This window comes from Acinonyx jubatus, chromosome A1, assembly GCF_027475565.1.
Source record: "Acinonyx jubatus isolate Ajub_Pintada_27869175 chromosome A1, VMU_Ajub_asm_v1.0, whole genome shotgun sequence".
Lineage (NCBI taxonomy): Eukaryota > Metazoa > Chordata > Mammalia > Carnivora > Felidae > Acinonyx > Acinonyx jubatus.
Genome location: NC_069380.1, coordinates 111,443,277 through 111,468,032, shown reverse-complemented (window position 1 = coordinate 111,468,032; position 24,756 = coordinate 111,443,277). Strand labels below are relative to the sequence as shown.

The 24,756-nt window shown below is 43.4% G+C and overlaps 1 protein-coding gene across 1 annotated transcript in view; it reads left to right on the top strand.

The window, feature by feature from the left end:
- The window catches only part of TRPC7 (transient receptor potential cation channel subfamily C member 7), a 130,882-nt gene that overhangs the window by 73,100 nt on the left and 33,026 nt on the right, over positions 1–24,756 (top strand). The window contains exons 4-5 of the mRNA XM_015087611.3: positions 8,099–8,315; positions 21,968–22,201. Coding sequence (XP_014943097.3) covers positions 8,099–8,315; positions 21,968–22,201 — 451 coding nt within the window. The remainder of the gene's footprint in view (positions 1–8,098; positions 8,316–21,967; positions 22,202–24,756) is intronic.

The window sequence follows — 24,756 nt, the reverse complement described above, 5'->3', positions numbered from 1 at the left end:
CTTCTTAGCATGACCTCAAGTCCAGTTGTTCAAATCAACAGCTGAGCACTTCCCGTGTTTAAAGAAAATAGTCCTGAGATACTCAGCTCAAGTAGAAAACCACACAGACCTGGGCTTTTTGTTTGTTTGTTTGTTTTTTCATTTTTTTTTTTTTTCAAACAGAGAGGAGTGATAACATGGGGAATTTAAGATACATGAGCCATAATCTGATCAATAATAGAAGAGAGAGGGAATACAAGGCACTTCTGCTCTTCTAATTATGCGATGTCCTAGACACGTCCTCTACACTCACTTTGATAATTATAATAATGGTAATAGGAAGAGCCAACATTTATTGAGTACTTTCTTTTGGCTAAGCTCTTTTCATGGAATATCTCATTTCCCTCCCTCAATTACATTCTGACACATATATTTTATGAAGTAGGTTCAGAAAAGAGAAATAACTAATAGGCTGAGAGTCCGATGCAGCTCATCTGGGGACACTGCAGACCCATCTCAACATCGTCCCAGTTTCCCTGGCTTCCTTCATTGGGCTCTGTCCCACATGGGCAGCTAATTAGGTCACAAGAAGGAAAAGACAAAGGAAAGAAAGAGAGCTGGAAAGGTGCAGAGCTGGCTTCTTTTCTCACGGGGAAGGGGTATGTCCGGTGCCTGCTGGTGAGGGAGGGAGTGGAGCCCACACGAGTGCCAAGCTGCCAACCTTGCCACACCACTGTCCCTACAGCCTAGCCATCTGATCCCAAGCCTCAAAGAGCCACAACAGTCACTGCAGCTTCAGGCAAGGTTAGCACGTATGGAACTAAATCATAGAGAAATGATTCCACAGGGAATGTGATCAGCAAATGTGGTTAATGAAAAATGGAACCTCTCATTTAAAAAAAAAAAATTGTTTTAAATGGAACCTCTTGTCAACACCACTAAGAGGAATCTCTTGCCAGGATGATGGGCCCAACACTTCAGGGCTGCTGCTGAGGCCACCCAACCAGGCAGGCAGTGAGCTCACTGCCTTAGAGTAAGACGTGGGCCACTGAGAGAGGGGAGGATTCAGACTCCTTCTTCTGTAAAATGGTACTAAATATAAAAGGCCTCAAACTGAATACGTGTGGTATTCAACCTTACATCTACTGAGGATTTTGTTTCTTTGACAGTCTACCATGTCATAGATTTCTAAATCAGAACTCCCCAAATGATACATATATAAATGAAGGCAATTTTTTTCTGTTTCATTACAAGCTGAAAAAAGTACAGTGCATAAAAAAACCTAACCAGACTTAAAACTGGGTTAGAGTAGGTCACTGGTTTTAGGCACATGTTTTCATCCTGGAATTCTCTAGTCTGTACCGCAGGTTAGGTCCTTGCCTTCCTCCAGAGTCATCACAGATGGACAGGGATGCTCACCTCCATACTCTGTGATCCCCAAACTAATTTCAGGACATCCAGTCATTAAAATGATAGCCAGTTGGTAGACAAAACACTGACAATCCTCACTTTTGCTTTTAAAACCAAATGTGACAGCTACCAGAAAACGGACTAGCCAACACCAACAAATTGGTTTGCCTCTGCCTGCTTGGTGGCCTAGGGAAATATTGAGGAAGAAATGATATTGCAGTTGCTGACTAAATTGTTTAGATTTTCAGTAGGTCTAAGAAGAATCATCTTGGCCAATATCATGAAGATTTGATGCCAAAAAAAAAAAAAAAAGATGCATAAAGGTGGAGGGAATTCTGGACTTTCCTGGGGTCCGATATAAATCCTGGAATCTGATACCACCATGAAACATACGGTCACACCTACAGTCGACTTCTAGAACATTCTGGAAGAAATGATTGCAGGAAAATTTAACCCAATGGCTGAGGCTTTCTCTCCTCTGTTCAGATACCTGTCTGATTGACATCTGGTGTTCCCAGAGCTTCCAGTAATACTCCAAAAAAGAGCACTAAAGATAAATATGAGCTGGCCATTATGCCACCTGTGCCTTCTGGGCACTTTCTGGGCTGCAAGTCTGAGTTCAACACTTTGGAGGGTGTGTCCATATTGGAGTGACAAGTCTTAGTCTGTGGCATGTGATAATTCTTGCTGGCACTGCTCATTCTGAGGAAAGATTCTCTCATTAAAGAGGGAAACTTTAGTTGTCAAAGTGGCTCTGAGGCAGTCAGAGGACAGATAAAACAGCCAAGATATTTTTAGTCTTTCCTTTCACCACTCTGAAAGAAATCCTTTCAAGTTTGGCAAATATATTACATTACTGGGGATTATAAAAGGGTCACATCTTCCATGTGAAGAAACCAGGACTCTCCAAAGGCTCCAGAATACAATGTCCTCCCAAGAAAAGTGGCACAGTGGAGAATTCTGTTAATGTGCTAGCATCCCTCCTCCCAAGGGGTCACTTCCTTTATACCTGTCCAATAAATCTATGGAAAAGCCAGCGTCATTCCAGCAACTTCATATTCTAACCACAATTTGACACCTGCCTCAAAGAAATTATACCCTGATTTTTTATAAACATATTCGTAAAATGTTACTGCTAAACCTCATCAGTCAGCTAATGTCCATCAATGTCTAACAAATATTGAAGTTTCTGTTTCCAAATTAACACTGCATTTACACTTAATAGCTGCTGCCCTAATTTAGGGACCATTAGGGACACCAAAATTACTTGATTGGCTTGCTAAAATTATCTCATCATTTCTTTCCCATTGAATTCCCACTGCTGTCAATTCTACTTTTATTTAAAGTTTTGAGGGTCCCTATGAAAGAAAGCTAAATAAGGATATTATAAGGATTATAAGAGTGTCAACAGAAGTTCAGCTTAGTAATATAGTGGCTGAAGAGGGTAACCAAATCACAGATGTGTACCTAAGGTGATAATGCCAGGTCTGGATCATGGGGACAGGCCTGTCAAGGTCAATAAAGAGAACAGTGACATTTTTTTGATCACTTCTCATCTTAATCACGAACACAGCTGAGGTCATGCAACACACTGGGAGGCTGGTGAGTTCTAACCTGCACCAATGCTCTCAGGTCCATCTTTTCCCACCAAGCTCTTCCTGCTCTCAACAAGGGCTCTGATGCCAAGGGTAGGTATAGCCTGTTTACCACCCTTTGCTATTCCATTCCAATTCATAATTTAGGTTGTCTGCCTATTAAAATCTGAGAGCTGAAAGAACAGTCATCCTCAAGGGCTCAAACAGTGTCTCTCCAGCGGGTGGACTGGGGCAGAAGTCCACATGATGCAAGTGTTGAGGAACCACACAAGCTTTCATGATAAGGGTGTGAGAGGTGAAACTGATTTCCTCCAAGCCTGTTAACCTTGACTGTTTAATTACCCTTATAAATCAGTCCCAGGACTCAGACAAGGAGAGCTGTAAATACCTTCAGCCTCCTACCTGAGGTCTCTGCATCAGACGATCCATCAGTCCACATACTACCACATAACTCTCAACTGAGGAATGCCAAAGTGTTAGCTGCCACGCCCTGACCCCTCAGCCTGGTGCCAAACATAAACACCCAGTGAGGAGGTGCAAGGAACTCTGCAGCTTTGGAAGATCCCTGCTTTGCCTTGCCAAAGCTGAAGTGGTTTGACACAAGGGTCCTCACACCATGCAGTCCAGGGCCAACCAGGAGAGGACAATGATGTCAAAGGCCTCTGAGCCCCCCTCATTCGCCCCTAGCAGACAGCACTAGATTAAAGAAAATGATGCTGCAATTTTTAAAGCATTGCCATGGAGCGGAAATTTGTGCCAGGAAATAGAGCATATTTTGCTCTTACATTACAAAAGTGTCTGCTCTCAAATCCAAAAGGAGAGAGTCCCTCACCTGACACCTTGCCAGGACAGGATTTAAGAGGACCAGAAGGCTGATCACTTCCACACGTAGCCCGGTCTGAGTCCTGCAACATTCTCTCCCCAACTCTCCATCGATAGTAGCAACATTGAAAGGAAGAACCAACCCTTACAGCTTATTCTAGGCCCTCCAGTATCCAGCAACATGTTGCACACAGACAGGACCCCAGAAGAGCTCACGGCATAAATGCACTAGGACTCTGTGTAGCTTCCACCTCGTGAACCCTTGTGTATAAGCTTTTTAAGAGCCAGCTGAGTTTAAGTTTCCCCTTAGGAGAATTGCGTGAGGCCCTCCAGTGTCACATAGTAAGCGCTTCCTGGCACTTCACGTATGCTTCACATGTGCCAGGAGCTGCTCTGCTTTCTGCACGTTATTCACTTCTTACATCAACCCTATGTAACAAGTTATATTGTTATCCCCTTTTTACAGATGAAAAAACTAAGACACAGAGGAACTAAGTAACATGCCAAAAACTATGGAGCTGTGACTGAAATCTAGGATCTCTGGCTCCAGAGACCTGACCTTAACCAATGCACATGAGTGCACACGCACGCACACACACATAGGCCTGCCCTCCCACACTTTCCAGTACATCAGCAGCATTAGAACCTTCAATACTGAATATAAGTATCTTAACTGTTGCTTACTTGACTTTGCAATGCATCTGATTCAGAAATTTAGAGACGGCAGGACTTTTCTAGAAGGGAGGAGTCAAAACCATGACATGAAACTCTACTCTTTCCTCTTCTTTCCCGAGAAACCCTACCTTCAAGAGTCCATTATCACCCTTCAGCCCGCAGGACAAAGGGTGGATTCACAAGGTAATGTGAGAACACCCAGATTAAAGACACCAAGTGAACAACCCCCTGCCCTGATCAAAAAAAAAAGAAGATTCCTGAGCCCCAGGTTAGACATTTTGATTAAGCATTTGAAAGGGAGCATATGGAGAAATCCACCCCTAATTTAACCAGGATCTCTAACATTTGAGAACCACTCTGGCCTTGAAGCTGTGCATGTTTCTTTTTGGAACATGATCCATATTTTTCACTGAGCCCTTCCTTGATGCCACTGGCACGTGGTGGCAAGTGAGGGTGGCATTTGCTGAGGGGGGCTCTGGTGGTACAAGACTGGGGAGAGATGTCAGAAACATTCTCTGGGTCCCCTTCTGCAGATATTACCTACCTTGCAGGCATGTGGCTACCAGGTCCCCATTTAGATGACTACACTTATGGTTACGGCTAAGAGCCCAGTGGCATGGAACACAAAGGCTTGCTAACCAATAAAACTCCACCTCTGATTGCTCACGAAGGCCATTCATTTGCAGCTAATTCAAGAGCACTACTCATATTCATACACTTCGCAGAGTTTAAGAATAGTACACAGGAGGTTTGAAGTGAGCCAGAGTACTTGGATACTACAAGCCTAGATTTCCTGGTATCAGTTCTCTGCTCACAAGGTCCAAGTAATGACAGAGCTGCTTAAGCCCATTATTCAGACTCACCAGTTTTGCACCGGTGAGCAAACGGCAGACCAGACCAAGGTCTACATCTCCCAAAGCTCGACCATCTTTTTTTTTTTACACCTACCACTGTTACTTGACCCAGCTATGAGCTGCTTGCATGTTTGGCTGATTTTTCTCCTTTCTTTTATCTCACCTGGTGGCCTTGGGAAAGGAGGAAGTTTTCCCCAGGTGTAATTTGTTTCAAAAATTATCTTTGTGAGACAAATAGGAAATGTCACACACACAACAAAAAAAGAAAAAGAAAAAAAGAGAAAAAGAAAGAAAGAAAAGAAAAAAAAAAGAAAACCATTAACATGATTTGATCTTATCTGACCTTTATCAAATTTTGACCATTTAAAAAGAAGACTTGAAGCCCAGAAGAAAAAGGGGAAAGGAGCATTAATACCTAACCTCACCTTTCCTCCCTAGGGCTCAGGTCAAGTGGGGACTGAACCCAGGCTCATCTTACACGGCACCACAAGAGCCTTATCAGAGTTTTTTCTTATGTTTGTAGTAGATACAGTAATTTTTACAGTCTCGTCTTCTGCCAGACAATAAGAACCTGAAGGAGGTAACAAAGAGAATATTAAATTCCTCAAACCGTGTCTTCTGGGGAATACCAAGGCCAGCTCAGGTTCAGTTGTGTGTAGCTTCCTGTGTCAGGCACCTCACATGGGTGAGAAGGAGCAGTGTCCCTGTGTCCTCCTCCAGGTTGTCACCAGAAGACATAGAGCCTAATGATAAAGGACTGGGGAAACCTGGCCATTAATCCCTGAAGAGCTGGGTCTCTCCCCATGGTCCCTATCTTTTTCTGATATTTCTGGGACCCTGCTGGGGCACACAAGATCTGACATCCCTTTCCATCTGCGCAGCCTACCCCACTCCCCACCCTTCAGTCAGGCTCCACCTTCCCTCGACTCTCACCACTACCCCAGCTAGGACACACTGACAAGAAACAATGCAGTGACTGTTGAAGGATGACTCCTGGGTACACGAGCATCCTGGCTGGGAAACGGGGCTTCAAGATTCCAACACAGTCAGCTAAAATGGCGAAAAATTCAAACCAGCTATTTGATATATAAATCAAAATAAGATATGGTTTAATTCAGTTTTCTTACTGAATTTATGTGAGATGTTTTATTTGTCCTTAGATTTAGCCTGTGCATTCCAAATTTAACATATCTATGTATGATCAAAACTAAGCTACAGTCCTATTTTGTAAATAATGAACGTTACAAAGGAGTGCCATTTACAAAATGTCTGTAGGCCACTAGAATTAGTGCCATATGATATTTGACAATGCAAATGAATTGAAATAAGTTTTTTCCAGCATAGTAGGGATTCCCAATGTCTAGACCTGAGATGCCAAGTTTTTTTTTAATTAAAAATAGCATTTTTTAATTTCAATACATAGGTTCTATAGCATTAGAATCATAATAAATCACGTTACAGTCATAACCAGAACAATTAAAGTGGATGACTACCATGCTGAAGCATATTAAAAGAACATTATCAAGCCATCTGATTAATAAATGTTATGTCAAACATAGTCATAATTAGGGAAATTTTACCTGCAAAACACCCTTGTAATTGATCTTCTACTGAACCAATACTCTATCTCCTGGGTGACATTTCACTCTAGGACTCCTGAATGAGTCAGAATGTGAACATCAATTAACCAGGCACTGGCTACAGATGAACATCTGCTCTGGAGAGGGAAGCGAGCTTCAGAAAAGGTTCCTCCCTTTGCTCTTGTCTGACTGGTGTACAGGGTGAGGAGTAAGTTTCGGTGCTTAGGTGCAAGTGATGGCAGTGACCTACAAGGGACCCACACGAATTCATCAACAGGGGTCAGGAGACTCACTGTGTAGCCTGCAGGTTAGTTCTCAAAGACTTAAGTAGCCTTTGGATGGCACACCAGGGCTAGAGAAGATGTGGCCAACGCTTGCTCCCTAACAGGGCATCTCCTGGATCATCTCAGGCTCACATGGAACAAGCGCACAAGTTAATGATGCACTAGAGCCACAAGGGAAACCTCAGTAAGTTTTACAGCAGCATCACAGAGGCTATGATCGACACACAAGCTGTAATAAAAATATAATTTTTTAAAGTACAGGGGGTGAGGGGAGTCCTATATGTCTGGAAATAGACCTGTGAGTTAAAAAATGAAATCAAAAGGGAAACTGTAACATATTTATAACTGAGTATCAATGAAGATACTACCTGTCCAAATTTCTTGGAATACAGCTAAAGCAGTACCTAGTGGGAAATGTATGGTTTAAACAAATTTACCAAGTTATAAGCAACACTGAAAACAAAACATCAAAAAACAAAACTCAGGAAAATGGAAAAAAGAGCAAGGGAGCATATCCAGTGTGTAATTTTTTTAATTCTGAACTCTACTGAGATAGGTTATTTTTCTCCAGATTTGAATGGCATAAAATGTGTATCCATGTGGTTGGGAGATGCTGTGTAGATTATAAGATGATCATACATCAGTGTCTTCTACTCCTGCTCTGTACCACTCCCACTAAATCTCTTAAATAGAAAAAAATGGAAGTCAACAGAAAATGTATTTGCTTAAGCAGCATCTCACATAAAAGCGCAAGAGAAAATGTGGTCTGGGTTCAGTTAGCGGCTTCTGTCCAAGATAATGGATTCTCTGGCTAAACTTTTGGCAAAAGCATTTTAAAGAGAGCCTGCACCCACCTACAGCTGCCAGTTTAATATGTCTTGTACATATTTTGTTTCCAGCTAGGAAGAACCCTGAGGAGCCCTTTCATGAAATTTGTAGCCCATGCAGTTTCTTTTACAATCTTTTTGGGACTGTTAGTTGTGAATGCATCAGACCGCTTTGAAGGCGTTAAAACCCTGCCCAACGAAACCTTCACAGACTACCCGAAACAGATCTTCAGAGTGAAAACCACACAATTCTCCTGGACAGAAATGCTCATCATGAAGTGGGTCTTAGGTAAGCAGTCACTCTGTCCTATATTCTCTCCTCCACTAATGATAATAGGACATTACTAAACTCTGACTTCTGAACCTCTTCCTCTCCTCTTGAGTGCCCTCTGGCAGGCAAAATGGCAAGCAGATGACCAATACGGAAGCCAAAGTCAGCTTCTGTATATGCTGGTGTAGAAGACGCACAAACCTTTAATATAAATCCCAATTTCGGAAAAAGATGTTTGGAGGAAATGTGCTACATATTTTTCAATACACATGTATTGAAAGTGACTGTAAAGTAGACTTGCATGGGAAAATGTATTTGAACCGTTTAAGTGTAGTCTATAAGAAGCCTCAGGAAGTCAAGTTTTGTTTCTAGTAAAGAGTATAAAACTTCAAAGCTTAAATGATATTTTTTATCACTGACTACTAATATAGAGTAGAATCTTGATGATAAATATAAATCTAAAAAGTTAGGGGAGTAACATTTTCTCACCGTTTGTGTTAATGAACATCAGGACCCTGTGCAATTCCTCCCTGCGGTGATATTTTGTGCTGCCAAGGTCTACCGCTAGAATTGCCAAAGAAAGTGTTCCCAATTTCCCCAATGACTAGCTAAGACCATCTCTCTTTTACCTACTTCATAAGAACTATAAATCAATAAGATAAACTAAAATGGTAAAAGCTACACCTGTATAGGCAAAATGTGACAGAGGTTTTTCTAACACTGAAATTTGCAAAATTGATAAAAGAAACACATTAGACATGGAGAAAAAAACGATTAACTGTAAAAGCTATAATCAGTGGCACTGTACATAACTAAAATCTAATCAATAAATTATAATATTTGTATCAAAAAATATGAATTTGATCAGAATTTTTGAGCAAAACAAAACTGAAGACAGAACTGCAAAATTTCATCTCTGCAGTATCACGATTGTGTTCAATTAATTAAACCGCCCTATGGTATGCACCCCAGATTTTTCTTTTGTCACAAAATTTCAGTATTCGTATAATTTTCACTGGGTTTACATTAACAAACACGAGTAAAACTGTACACAGGGTCAAAGTGTGTATGCCATCAATCAACAAAATCACAAAAAACTAAGTACTTGAACACAGCCCAACACATGACCTGCTGCAATTAAATGACATAGCCTAAGCGAGCCACAACAGTCAAACCACATGAGAACATCCTACAGATGGCCAAGCTGAGAGCAATGGGGACATGGACTCTGGGCTGGGTCTCTAAATAGGAAGAGGGAGATAAAGGTTTGATCCAAAGGACAGAGGCAGGAAAGCATACCGTGCTTACCAGAGGCTTTCCATCAACCAGCAAGTCTATGACCAAAGGCTCATTTAGTGGAGTCACCAGCACTAAAGCTGTAGAGAGACATTAAAGCCTGCTGCAGTGAGTTCTGGGGTCTAACTTTCACAGTTCAAGGCCTATCCCAATTCTCCCTAGTATACCCCCATGGATAAACTCAACACTTTAACACTGCAGTGGACTGAACATCTGTATCCCCCCCCCCCAAATCCATATGTGAAACCCCTAACCCCAATGTGATGGCATCAGGGAGTGGAGCCTTGGAAAGGGATTAGGTCATGAGGACAAAATGCTTAGGAATGGCCTCAGTGCCCTTGTTAAAGGGTCCCCGAAGGTACCATGTGAGGGTACAACAAGCAGTCTGCAACCCAGAAGAGGGCTCTCACCAGAACCCAAATATGCCTGGCAATCTAATTTTGGACTTCCAACCTCCAGAACTGTGAGAAATAAATTTCTGTTTATAAGCTACCCAGCCTGTGACTTTGTTATAGCAGTCCAAATTGACTAAGACAGAGATTCCATTTTTTTTAATATAATTTATTGTCAAGTTAGTTAACATACAGTATATATACAGTGTGCTCTTGACTTTGGGAGTAGATTCCCATGATTCATCGCTTACATACAACACCTAGTGTACATCCCAACAAGTGTACCCCTCGATGCCCATCACCTTCCCGCTCCCCCACCTCCCCATCAACCCTCAGTTTGTTCTCTGTATTTAAGAGTCTCTTATGGTTTGCCTCCCTCTCTGTTTGAGACTATTTTTCCCCTTCCCCTATGGTCTTCTGTTAAGTTTCTCAAATTCCACGTTATGAGTGAAAACATATGGTATCTTTCTCTGACTGACTTATTTCACTTAACATAATACCCTCCAGTTCCATCCACGTTATTGCAAATGGCAAGATTTCATTCTTTCTCATTGCCAAGTAGTATTCCATTGTATATATAAACTACATCTTTATCCATTCATCAGTTGATGGACATCTGGGCTCTTTCCATAATTTGGCTATTGTTAATAGTGCTGCTATAAACACTGGGGTACATGTGACCCTATGAATCAGCATTCCTGTATCCTTCCGATAAACTCCTGGGAGTGCTATTGCTGGGTCATAGAGTAATTCTATTTTTAATTTTTTGAGGAACCTCCACACTGTTTTCCAGAGTGGCTGTACCAGTTTGCACTCCCACCAACAGTGCAAGAGGAGGTTCCCATTTCTTCACATCCTCACCAACATCTGTTGTTTCCCAAGTTAATTTTAGCCTCTCTGATTGGTGTGAGGTGGTATCTCAGTGTAGTTTTGATTTGTACTTCCCTGATGATGAGTGATGTTGAGCATTTTTTCATGTGTCGGTTGGCCATCTGAATGTCTCTGGAAAAGTGTAAGACACAGAACAAAAAACAAACAAACAAACCATAACTCACATGTTGGGTTTATGGATAAAACTTAAAGAGTATTTATGGCACCAATCACTCACCTACCACCTTTCCCACTGGCCTCCAGGAAGAAGACTGTGGTGAGTGTGACCTAACTTGCTCTTAAGTGGGTAGGTAGAGCTACCATATGTTACTGAAGTATGACTTCCTCCTGATTCCTCATATTTCTCTTCCTGGATATCAGAGTACTGTCCCAGTAAGAGGCATGTATCTCCAGCTAGAAAGGACCCCACTTCTATAGCCTAGTCCCAGTTTCCACCCATCAAAGCAGAGCTGAGTTTTTAAGACTGTTACATGAAAAGTACTGGGGAGGAGTGGACTTGTTGACCTATTACCTATTATATTTCAGGTAGAAGATTCTAACCACTTTGTCTTATTTAATTTTTGTCAAACTTTTTACTATGAATAATTTCAAGAATATATAAAAATCAAGACAAGAGTATAATAAAACCCATGGACCAATCTCTCATGTTCAACAACTAGGAAGTCATGGCTAATCTTTGTTTCATCTATGCCTTCACTAGCTCCCTTCCCCCAATGCTGTAGTATTTTGAAGCAAATCTCAAGTACATATCATGTACAAACATTTTTGTGTGTATCACTAAAAGATAAGTTCTCTTTTTTCAATCTTTTTTTCTCTCTTCAAGTCCACTGATACTTTTTCCTCATTGTCTGTGATTCTAATCCCCAACTGGTGAATGTTTCCTTTCAGCTATTATATTTTCCAGTGCTTGAAATTGTCTTTGGCTCTCTTTTTATCTTTCATTTCCTTCTTCATGACGTTTACATTTTCCTTTAAGTCCTTGAACATACTGGGCATACTTATAGTAACTGTTATAAAATCCTTAACTCCTAATTCTATCATTTCTGTAATTTCTGGGTTAACTTCTATTACCTAATCTTTCTCCTGACATAAATCCCATCTTCCTGCATCTTGGTGGGTTAGTAATTTCTGATTGAATGATGGGCACTTGATATGTTATGTTGTTGATCATCTAGATTTTGTTGTCTTCCTTGAAAGAGTGTTTGGCTTTATTCTGACAGACTACTAAAATTACTTGCAGATGAGTTTGGTGCTTTTCAAGCCTTCTTACAGTGAATCTGGAGAAAATTAACCATAAGGATTGTTTCTCCTTATACTATAGAGACACACATCTGGAGTCTCTACTAAATGCCCTGGATAATCAACAAGGAACCTCAACTCTGGATGGTTGGAGCTCAAACATCTCTCCATTGTGGGTGAGCTCTGGAAACTATTCAGCTTGCAGCTCTCTGGCTGTTAGTGGAGTTTTATTCTGGGCATTCATAACTTAGTATTGAAATGTTCAAAAAGACCCCTATGTAATTTTCTGGACTTGGTGGTTTTGTTGTTTGGTTTGCATAGTATCCTTCTCCCTGGGACTCTGCCACACAATGTCTAATTACCTCTACCTTCCTGAACTCTAGACTCTGCCTCTTCAACTCAGTAGGACTGCCTACCATGCTTCTGGGATCCCTCTCCATGCACTGCAGACTGGAATGTGCCACCATAAAGAAAGATATGGTGATCAAATGGCTTATTGTGCTGGTTTCCCTTTACTGAAAGACCACTGTCCTATGCTACCTCCAATGTTTGAGGATAGTTTCTTTTTTTCTTTATCTCTTCTCTCTTTTCTAGTTTACTAATCCCATCATGTCTGGTAATAGAAATCAGAATTCTTTTTTCTAAAACAGAACCACAAACATAAAAAAAGTTTCATAATGATTTTTTTTTGTATCTTTAAATACCTAGTCAGTACTCAAATTTCTCTGATAGAGGAGACAAACTGAATAATGACCTCAGTAGCTTGCTTCTCTCTTCCTTCTGATCTGTTCATATTTTACCTTCTCAGAGTAGCTGAGCAGATAACAGCATGTCCTCTCATCTGCCTACTCTGAGAAGATGAAATTTTAACAGAGACCTGAAGGTAAGCTTTGCAGACATCTAGGAGGAAAACATTCCAGACAGAGGGATCAGTGTGTGTTGAAGGCTTGGATTCAAGGGAACAGCAAAGAAACCAATGTGGCTGAAGCTTAGTGAATGAGGAGAGAACACAGATGAAGTCAGAGGGGTAGGCAGAGTCAGATCATGCAAGGCCTTGTAGGCCATCGTACACAGTTTTGATTTTATTCTGAGCACGACAAGAAACCATTAGGAAGTTCTGACACAGAAGTGACATCATCTGGCTTAAGTTTCTGATGGGGTTCACTGGCTGCTATGTACAGCACAGAGGATTTTGGAACAAGAAGAGAGGCAAGGAGACCAGTTAGGAAGCCAGTACATTAATTCAGACAGGAAATGGTTGGTTTTGAGGAGGTGGTAGGTGGTGATTACATTCTGAAGATAAAATCGATAATATTTACTTTTGGATTTTGTGTGGGGCAAAAGAGAAAGAGAGCAGTCAAGGAAAATTCCATGTGTTTTAGCTCAAGTAATGGTATACTAGAGCACCATTCACTGAGACAGGAAAGACCAGGGGAGGAGCAGTTTGGAGAGAGAGCAGGAAAGGAAATCAAGAGTTCAGTCTGAGATACCTATTAGACAACCAGGTGGAAATGTCAAGGAACACTTGGCTATACATGTCTGAAGTACATAAGTATATAAGGAGAGGCTGGTGCTGAAGACATAAATATGAGCATGTCAGTATATTTAAAGGAAATTACATGCAATCACCTCGACTGTGAATGTGGTCAGACAAACTGCAGACCAAGCCCTGAGGTGTGATGATACTTAAAGGATGAAAGACGAGAAGTATCTAGCAAGAGAGATTAGGTAAGAAGAGAGCCAAGAGAGTGGCGTTGAAGTCAATCAAAGTAATAACTGTGTCAAGAACGAGGGAGTGATCACTTATGTCGAATGCCGGCAGATTAAGTCACATGAGGCCTGAGACCTCACCAACAAATGTGGAAACAAAGTTCCTGAGTAGTCAGAGAGGATGGAATCCAGTATGCAAGTGGAGGACATGGACTTAGCAGGGCCATGAACTCCTCATCCAGTATAATAGGAGGGAAGCTGGGGTTGAGGGCACAGGGCAGGTGGCTTGCTAGATGCAGTGGTGGGAGCAATGTGGAACTTCTTGGGATATTCTACTTTCTCAATTCCTTTCTCGATAAATATTTTCTAGTTATTAGGCACTATATTATGTATCAGGCGCTGTACCAGATACTGGGGAAGCAGTTGTAAAATATGACTAACGTGACCTTATCCCTAAATACATTCTGGAGCTCTTTAATTATTACAAAGTACTACTAATCTTTGAGAGAAAGATTCTGAACACTGTGTGCACTGCTGGCACATCCTAAAGTCTACAGTCTGATTTACCCTCTGCTCAGACATGGAGAGCCTTGAAATGGCAGGAGGCCTATACTGACAGAACTTTGAATTCTACTTGGGTGGGGAAGCCTTGATCGTCTAGATACACAGCAACGCGGTCTTTTCTCCCATAACTATCATATGAATGAATGCGGGACTTTGGACAGATTGATTATAAAAACACCATCATTCCCTCTACCAAAAGCTGCCCTAGGGCTGAAAAGAACCTTAGGACCCCAGCAAGTTCAACTTGCTCCTTTCATGGAGGAAAACGCTGGCCACAAAGAGGTGGATGGCCTTCTCCAGGTGGCCTGCTTCTACTCTTTGAACCCCCAGGCCTCAGTAAATTCTCCGCACAAGACCTAGAGTGATCCACTTAAAATACAATCAGGTTTTTTCACTCTCTGCCTCAACACTCTTCAGTGGCTCCCCATCTCCCTCAGAGTGACACCAGTGTCATTACAGTGGCCTACAAAGCCTTCCACCTCTTCACCCCACTTCATTTCCCACCACTTCCGACTTCACTCGCTCTGTTTTGGCCCCACTGGTTTCCTTGCCTCACACCATTTCTACCTCAGAACCTCGGCTGGGGCTGACCCTCTGCCTGAGAGCTCCCCCAGAGAGTGCATGGCTCATGCCCTCACCTCCTCGGGTCTTCTGCTCTAAAGTCTCCTTCAAAGCAAGGCCTTCATAAACCAACCTGTTTGCAGCGGCAAGTTCTTCCACCCTGTCCTCCAGTTCTCTATGCTCCTTTTCCTCCTAACAGTTAACACCTCTGACAAGACTACATGCTTTCCTTTGTTTCTTCCTGTCTCAATGATGCTAACATTTCTGTAATCATGTAAATGTGTAGTTGCCCCTTTCCATCCTTTGCTATCACCATCTCCATCTGGTCATGTGGTTTTCCCAATGACCTCTTTCAAGGGCCATGTCGTGTGACAATGCTCTAGCTCACTTCCCCAAGCCTCTACTCACACTGGGCATGTATGCTGTTCCTCTTCTGCTGTACAGTTCTGCGGAAAACTCAAACCCAATGAGAAATGTATTCTGCCTTCACTCTAGATGCTTTAGGTGACTACCAGCAGGAATTTGGGAAGAATTCAATCACAGAGAGTTAAAACACAGGGTGGGGGCCACAAGGAGACTAAGAAACACACCGAGAAATGGAAGAAAAACCAGAACATGGTATTGAGAAAAGTAGGAGTGAGGAAGAAGGGCTAAATTTGCCAGTAGACATGTGTATTCTGTAGCACTGTCAAACGAGCTGCTTTCTGGGGGCCTAAATGAACCAGGGACCATCATTCCTTCCAGGCCAGAGAACCTCCAATATCAGCTCATACCTTAGGAACCTCCTTCCTGCCTATCAGTATCAGTGGCAACTCTGGGGTAGTTGTTAACAGCTTATGATATGTGGCTTTTCAATTGGAGATTGGGGCTCCAGAGACACTCATCAGAGGACTGTGTAACATTAGTGGTTCCCAAAAAGCCATTGGGTTTGAAGCGCAGGAAGCCTCTCCACAACACATGCCATTTCTCCATCAAGGAATAGATTCATGTCCAAAGACCTGTTCTACAGCACTCTTAGACCCTGGCAGTGTTTTCTAAAATAGACATCCCAGTATTGAAAGTGAACTGGAGATATACATGCTCAGCATAGTAAGAAAATACATTTGTGAAAGGGCTGTAAGAAAATACTTGGGACTGGGTGTCAGGAAACCTAATCCCGTGTTCCTTTCCCCTCGGTGGCCCCACCTCTCTGAACTTTAGTTTTCACACGGGTAAACTGTGAGGATCAACCTCTCCCTCACTCCACTCACCCAGGGTTATAAACTCTTCAAGGACAGTGCTAAGTCCTGGCTCCAGAACCATACGGCAAGGTTTGGCCAAGAATCATAACATTATATGTGCTGAGTTCCTCACCTAATTCATTCTTCTGATCGTTTCCCCATTTATTTAGGTAAAATTCCCAAGCAGATTGCTCCAGTCAACTTTCCAAAGTTTCTCCCAACAAGTCAGACCACGTAGCTACTCTGCTTACCACCGTTAGGGGCTACCTAGCTGCTCAGAGTGCAGGCCAGCCTCCTCCTCATGGCCTGAAGGAAGGCTCTTCACTGACCTTCCCTGCTGCCAACCACCAGCCCCACTCCCTGACTCTTGAGCCACACTCAGTCTCTTCAGGCACGCGGGAAGAGCCTGCTGTCCCGCACTTCCATGCCCACTATCTAGAACACCCTGCCAGTCCCTCCTCCCTCACCACGCTAACTCCTGGTTCCTCACACCACGTGTCCCCTCCTCCATGAATTCACTCCATTCAGTGAACAAATGGAAGTTGTTCCAGGCACCCTCCTGGGTCGCAAGATCGGAACACTGACTGCTCTTATCCCTGGGTCTGTGTCTCCACAAACAATCTCTGGACATTTTTATTATAGCATCTGTCACCGGGAGTACTCATTATTGCTTATGATACATTTGTCTCCAGTGCTAGGCTGGTCTTGCTAAGGAAGGGCTGACATCTTGGTTATTGTATCCCCAGGGTGGGGGCGGGGCTGGTACGGAGTCTGCACTCAACAGTGTCTATTAAGTGGGTGGAGCAGTTTCCTAACCAGTGAGAGTAAGCTTGTGCCTCCCACAGGGTGTGGTAGCTGACAGCACAGTGGGCAGCAAGGGTCCTGAACTGCCTGTGTGGCTCTGGACAACTTACTTGCCATCTTGGCATGGAGGTTTTTTTTTACCCGGAAGGTGCAGATTAACTGCAGATTAACTACCTCTCAGGCTTCTAGGAAGGTGCCCTGGGGTCCACCTGTGCTTAGCACAGGGCCTTGGCACTTGCACAGTAACTGTCAGCAACTCAAATGGGAGAAGAGAAACAGGATGAGTTTTGTTAAGAAAATTTTAAATCTATTAACCTCATCTTCCTGCCTGGAAAACAGCTGAATCCCAACCGTGTCTGAGGCCCAGAATTATTGCCAAGACCTGCCACTGAGATAGTGTTTGCATGTCAGGGCTTGAGGGCATATTCTCTCTCCCTCCTGCAAGTTCACAGAACACCTACATTTTGGCCCGGTAATGAGAAGCTGACCTGAAAGAACAGACAGTCCCCCCAGGAAGTGGTCTGGGAAGTCTGCTCTGCTGAAGACCCTTGGGGCAGTGTACGGAAAGCCTTGGGGCCAAGACCACTGAAGGAATGTGCACGTTTAAGTCCCTGAGGATTCAGAAGGGGGAATCCCTTCTGAATAGAATCTGAGGCTCAGGATGGGAGGGAACCACCTTTTGAACTGTCAAGCTCCATCTCAGCAGCCTGCAGGCCATTATTCAGAACCTGCCCAAATGTCGCTATTCATTTCTCCCAAGGCTTCCCAGCATTTCCCAGCCTATTCCACTGTCACCCACCCCCCCATTAATTTTCAGTGACCTTGTTCTCTGGACTCCAGGCATCCAGAAATGAAGGGGATTTTGCTTGAAGGAGGATCCAGTACCCAGCATCCTTACCCCTGAGCCCCGGGGTTTTAACACTCCTCTGAGGGACAAGCTGGAGGAAAGGGACCATGATACCCAGCATGGATATAAAATGCTGAACCTCAGAAGCAGGGGGCCTAATTTCACTCACTAAAGTACTTAACTTCACACATTTCTTTTTTCATTAAGCATTCCTGCTGCTCAAACCCTTGGGCCCATGCTACTTTTACTCATGGCCTTGGAATAATTTAAATTAGCCTGGGTGAGTTAATATTTAAATCTAGGAAAACTGATGAGGGCATTTGACTATGGAGGAAATGATTTGCAATGCCCAATGAGGAGCTACTAGATTGGTCAGAAAAGTCAGTCTTCTATAAACAATCTGCTTTTCAGATTCCCAGAGCTTTTAGTGCTTGAAATTACCGCAACACCCAACATTTTAGTGCTTGTATCATGGAACCAGGCTGGAATACTGGCAGAAAAACCAAGCGGCACTCGGAGATCTTAGTGGATCCGAGATTTATTTACCACCGGCGGGCTCAGAGGAGACCGTTTTTCCAAAGATCTGACCGCCGAATGCAAGTGGGGAGGGTAACTTACAGTTGTCAGCCTCCGTATCTGTGGGGGTTTTCGTGCACGGGGCAAATGAAGGAAGAAGAACCCGGAAGAGGGGTCTCCAAGTAGAGACCAGAGCTTGTTTTAGTCCCATGGGCCATCTTTGGCACAGTATTTTATTCATCTCTCCAACACTTGAAATACCCAGTAAGTGGCCAAGCTAGAACCTGAACCCAGGACTTCCTGAATTAAGGCCAGTGATAGCCTGCAACTTGCCTAGTGCCCAGCTAAAAGCAGTTCCACTAAGATACTGGGAATTTTAATTTGAGGGAAGACAAAAACAATAAACATTACTTCCCCCAGCCTATAATGGTTTTTCTAAACACATTTTTAAAACATCTCTTTGAACTGGCACAATCGAAAGTGATTTCAAGTGTTAAGACAATTTTTACTTTGCTGAACTACCATACAAATTTTGAACAGGGGAGCTTGAGAAGTGTGGCTTGATTAAGAAAAAGAAGGTAAGGCAGCAGTATCTTATAAACAGACGTGTAATCCTTTGGGATATTTCCTGTTGTGGGGACTCAGATTTGAAACAGACATGCAGATCTTAGAATCCACTGCTTCAAACAAAGCCACCACTTGTCTAAACAGCCTTTCTCCTCAGGAAAACATTTGGTTTCAATTCCTCTTATATCATGGACCATTTTCACCAGAAAAGGGAAAACTCTGATTAAAACACTGCCTGGGCAGGGGTGCCGGGGTGGCTCAGTCGATTCAGCGTCTGTCTGTCTCCGGCTCAGGTCTTGATCTGGACATTTGTGAGTTTGAGGCCTGCCTCGGGCTCTGTGCTGACAGTTCAGAGCCTGGAGCCTGCTTTGGATCCTGTCTCCGTCTCTCTGCCCCTCCCGCACTTGCTCTCTCTCAAAAACGAATAAACATTAAAAACAAACAAACAACAACAACAGTCTCTGGGCAGAGTGGAGATGATCCACTGTGGCCAGACATGGGCCTGTGACCAAGTCAGCCATGCTTCGGTGCCCATAACTCTTTGTCTGCTCCTAGGTTCATTCTTATTTATTTATTTCGAGGGAGGGAGAGAGAGAGCACACGTGCATGCTGGGGGGGGGGGGGGGGGAAGAACATGGGGGAGGGGCACAGAGAGAATCCCAGAGCCTGCTTGCTGTCAGCACAGAGGCTGTCGTGGGGCTTGAACCCACAAACTATGAGATCAGGGCCAGAGTCAGACGCTTAACTGACTGAGCCACCCTGGCACCCTCCTCCTAGTACCATTCCTGACTCCAAGCTTTTTAGGCAGGTGCATCCTCAAAGGCTACCAAATTATAGTGTGGTCATCTGCCAGTGTGCTTGGGTTTGACGTATGGAGGAGACAGAAAAGGGGACACCGGCAAACGGCCGGGGCGGAACTATTCAGGGAGACCAGCATTTGCTCAAATCCAGGATGTGCAGTAAGAGATCAGAGGAAAGTCTGACAGCCTAGCCCTTGAGTCCAGACTTCATCTTAGGGACGAGGAGTACACTGCAGGGGCAGGTGACCATGATCTGACCTGTACTTGAAGAGGTAAGGACATAGAACTGAAAAACTGAGAGTCCAACTGGAGGAGGGTCTGCAGAACTGTGGTTATTCATGATGACAGCCTGAGGAGTTGAGGCCACAGGAAGGAGTAATGGGCAACGGTGGGGCTGTGAGGTAGGGGGAGACGGGGCGGCCAACTTGGGATACGTGATATATCTGGCACTGACAGGACATCCACTTAGAGCAGTCTCTCTACATAGCAGAAACGTAGCCTTGAAGCTCTGAAGAAAAACAGCAAGTTATTTACCTGTGCGACATTTGCAAGGAAATGAAGAACGAAGCTTAGTCAGGGACAGAGGGAAAATTGAGAATGGCCCAACTCTTGGAAAGCAACAGCCTAAAGGGCTGTGGGACAGGATGAGGACCAAGAAAGGAGGCTAAGGAAGAAGAAGAAGGCTGTGGGAAGGCAGGCCGCCATGTCTGATGCGCAGAAGCCAGGGCAGTGCTGACCTCTTGGAAGTGAGGCATTGGTGAATGAAACTGTTTCACTAACCGACCACTTAGCCATTCTTTTACTACATTAACCTCCTAAGTATGCAGGCCAAGTGTAGTACATAGAATGGGCTGGTACGACGTCACGTCTTTCCCAGGTTTGAGAGGCTATAAAACTCCTTAATGTCACTTACAAAATATTCAAGAGTCTTTTCCACACAGTCCTGGCTCTGAATCCATTTTTTAGTTCTGAAGAGGCAGAATAGCACAGTGGTCAGGGCACAGACTTTAGGGACAGGCCTTCCAGATTCAAATTCCAGATCTCCTGCCTCCTAGGTGGGCACATTACAAATCTCTCTGCCTAAAGAACATTCGCTGTGAAAACAAGATAACAACAGGATGTACTTCACGGGGTTGTTCCAAAGATTTAACTGAGATAATATATACATACACGCACACCAAACAGTGCCTGACACATAGTAGGTGCTCAGAATGTTACTGAATCATTACGCTTTAAAAATCTAAGCCAATTTCGTTTTACATCATCAGTGAAGATAGAGAATGACAGTATTCAATATAGTACAAGGCTGTACACAAACCACATATTTAATTTAAAATTTCCTAGTAACCTCATTATAAAAAGGTGAAATTAACAATATTTGATCTAACCTAACTTACCTAAAAATAGTGTCACTTCAACAGGTGATGGCTATTAAAAAAATGAAGTATTTTACTTTTTTTTCTTTTTTTACTAAGTCTTTGATACCTGGTGTGTTAGAATACACTTACACAGCACCTCGCATTCAACTTGCCACATTTCATGTGCTCAATATCCACATGTGATTAGCGGCCATGATATTGGCAGTGCAGATATAGAGGCACATATATCAAACTGTTAACTCTGGGTTACTTCGCAAGGCTGGCTTAGAGGTTAGGTAGGGGAACTAACAACATTTTGTTTACATACTTCTACACTGTTTAATACGTTACAATGACAAGATACGTTTTTAAAACCCAGTTATGTTATTAAAAAAAATTATGAAAAAACTAACAACCCAAAATTAATGCTCACTGAATCATACAGAAAGTGTTCGAATGTGGGAATTAGGACAACTGGGCTCCAGGCCATATGTGGGACCTTCAGAAAGCCCTTTCCCATTCCTTGCCCTCAGTTTCCTTCCATTTCGTTTAGAAAGGGATGTTTCCTTAAAACCTCTCAGTTCTTAAAATGCAGAAATGTTGGACACTGTATTTCCCCTATAATGCCTCCAAGAATCTATGAAAGGATGAGAACTTTCTCCTCAATCCTGGAGAAGGTTTATCTGTAAACAGAGGGGCAGGTAACAGGTCTTCTGGCGATGTGAGAATTTCCGGTCTCTAAATCGGCCCTCGAAGACACGTTTCCGTTTTGCCGCTGGCTATCAAGGTTCTCAGCTCTAAAGAGCTCACATGTACATTCATACCCTGGTTCCCTCCGTGCCCCGCTGTGGTCACAAATGCCAAGGGAAATGGAAAATGAGCCTGACCTTCTCACTCTCCCGCAGGAATGATTTGGTCCGAATGCAAGGAAATCTGGGAGGAGGGGCCGCGGGAGTACGTGCTGCACCTGTGGAACCTGCTAGACTTCGGGATGCTGTCCATCTTCGTGGCCTCCTTCACCGCCAGGTTCATGGCCTTCCTGAAGGCCAGCGAGGCCCAGCTGTACGTGGACCAGCACGTGCAGGACGACTCGCTGCACAACGTCTCACTTCCGCCGGAAGTGGCGTACTTCACCTACGGTGAGCCAGAGGGCGCTCTAGCGAGTCCTGCCTTGTGTTCCCGGGGCGTGGCCCAGGGCCCTGAGCTCCGCTCCACCTGCGGATCTGCTCCAACATAGCCCAGCTCCCTGCAGCACAAGCAGCTCGGTAGAATGTGCAATTAGCGACTATAAGAAATACATTTTTGTGTGTTTAGAAGGATAGATTTGTTTTGGAAAGGCTCTTAGAACGTTTTCTGGGAGTTTTTTTTTCATTATTTTTTTTTAGAGCGTGAGCAAGGGCACGTGCGAGCAGCGGAGAGGCAGAGAGAAAGAGGTTATCAAGAAAGCTCCATGCCCAGCACCGAGTCCCTCTCGGGACTCGATCTCACAACCGGGAGACCGTGACCTGAGCTGAAATCAGGGGTCAGTCGCTTAACCGACTGAGCCCTACCCAGGCTCCCCGCTTTTTCTTTCTTTTTTTCTTTTTTTTAAGAAAGATTTCATTTCTGATGTGGCTCCAGGAGCAGTAAGAGGAAATGTATAGATGAAAGAATTTTCGTTCTGTATTTGATCCCTGTATTTTGTGCAGAGATAGGCCCTCAATTGCCCAATCCGAACGTTCTTTTCTCATGGCAAAATTAGTTTTTTTGGAGATGACTTAATTCTTTCAAACCACAAGGCCATATGGTGGGAGGTAGTAGACTGAAATTTAAGGAATAATAAGAGTTACAGCATCCATTTATTGAGGACGTGCTAGGTGCCAGGAACTGTACAGACATTTTAAACCATAAACTCTAATCCTTGCAAAAGGCCTCAAAAAAAGGGGGGGGGGGAGGGTCTCTTCTGCCCCTATTTTCAGGTGACGAAATGGGCTTCCATGGCAGGGCTTACAGTGTTCTCAGAAATACAGGAATACCTTGGATAGCAAGGGATCCTGGCCCAACATGAACTGAAAACCATTCAGAATGGCATGGTGCTTATGTTTCCAGGCTTTGGAGTTACACTTAGATTCAAATTCTACTTCTACAGCTTACTCTGAGATTCTGTTTATCTAACTTTTCTGAGCCTTTATTTTCCCAAATGTAAAACCAGGAGAAAACCTATGTCAGAAAGTTTGTCTTAAATAAGATAGCGCATAAGAAGAATTTTGCATTGTGCTCTAACAATATTAAAGGTTCACTAAATGGTAATAGTTATTATCAATACTGCCTATAAGGTCATTTGCCTGCTCTAACACTGTGCTTTCTGTACTAAAAGAGAAAGAGAAGTGGGGAGAAGAAACAGATTTGTGTTATTGTTACCAGTAAACTAGTTGAAAAGGCATTCATTAATGGCAGCCACTACATTATGAAAGGTTTGAATGTCAAAAGTCCCCGTTACATGAAGTCACACGGCTCCTGTGACCTCTGAATCTTCACAGTCAGGTAAAGCAATGAGCTGCAGAGGGCTGGCCATTTAATACAGCTGTTGAGTTGCTACCCATATTCCATATGGATTGTGTTACGCAGATTGTTACATGTAAATGTGGTAAGGAAACACCTACTGAGAAATGGCGAGTCTGGTAGTATTATCAGCCATTCGCTTTTCATTTGTTGGTTTAGCAAAATTAGACTTGTTAAAAGCAAAATGGGCTTGTACGTTTTCTCCTCTGTGCTATTCAGGGATCATCAAAGACAGATAAGAGAATCTTGATACTAAATTGGACAATTTTCTTTTTTATTATTATTTTTGAGGGAGAGAGTGTGAGCAGAGGAGAGGGAGAGGGGGAGAGAGAGAGAGAGAGAGAGGGAGAATCTTAAGCAGGCTCCATGCTCAGCATGGAGCCCTACAAGGGACTCTATCTCACAACTGTGAGATCAGGAACTGAGGTGAAATCAAGAGTCAGACACTTGACCCACTGAGCCCCATAAATTGGATGATTTTCTTTTCTTTGAGAGAGAGAGAGAGAGAGCAAGCAAGCATATGCACGAATGGGGGAGGGGCAGAGAGAGAGAGGGAGAGAGAGAATCCCAATCAATCTCCGCATCATTAGTGCAGAGCCCTATGCGGGGGCTCAGACCCACAAACTATGAGATCATGATCTGAGCCAAAATCAAGAGTCAGAGGCTTAACCGACTGAGCCACCCAGGTGCCCCAAACTGGATAATTTTTTTAATTCCCTGATTCAGGCTGCAATATTGTCCACTCGTACCTTCTGTTTCTTTTAAGGATTGTGTTCAGGTCTCACCCAACTGCAAAGTACTGCACGTTGTTGCCCTTGCTTCGAGGTTCACCCTGAGTCTTGGAAATCTCTTGGCTGGGTCAGTGTTCACTTGTGCTCCAGTTGCTGGGCAAGAGAGCCCCCTTGTGGCCATCCGGGCAGTGGTACCTTCCAACCTCTACAGCTCTGAATAGACAGATTCCAGTTTTTCAGGTTGTGATAGGACAATCTTTCTCAAGGAAAGAGCTCCAAAAAGAAGAAAATCCCTTTGTCTGAATTGTCACACTGCTGTCTGCTTTACAACGATCACAACTCTTACAAGCCAATGTAAATAGAAAACTTTTTCACTAGAAATCCTGACCTGATCACCAGGGTCCGATGACAGCTAAATCTAT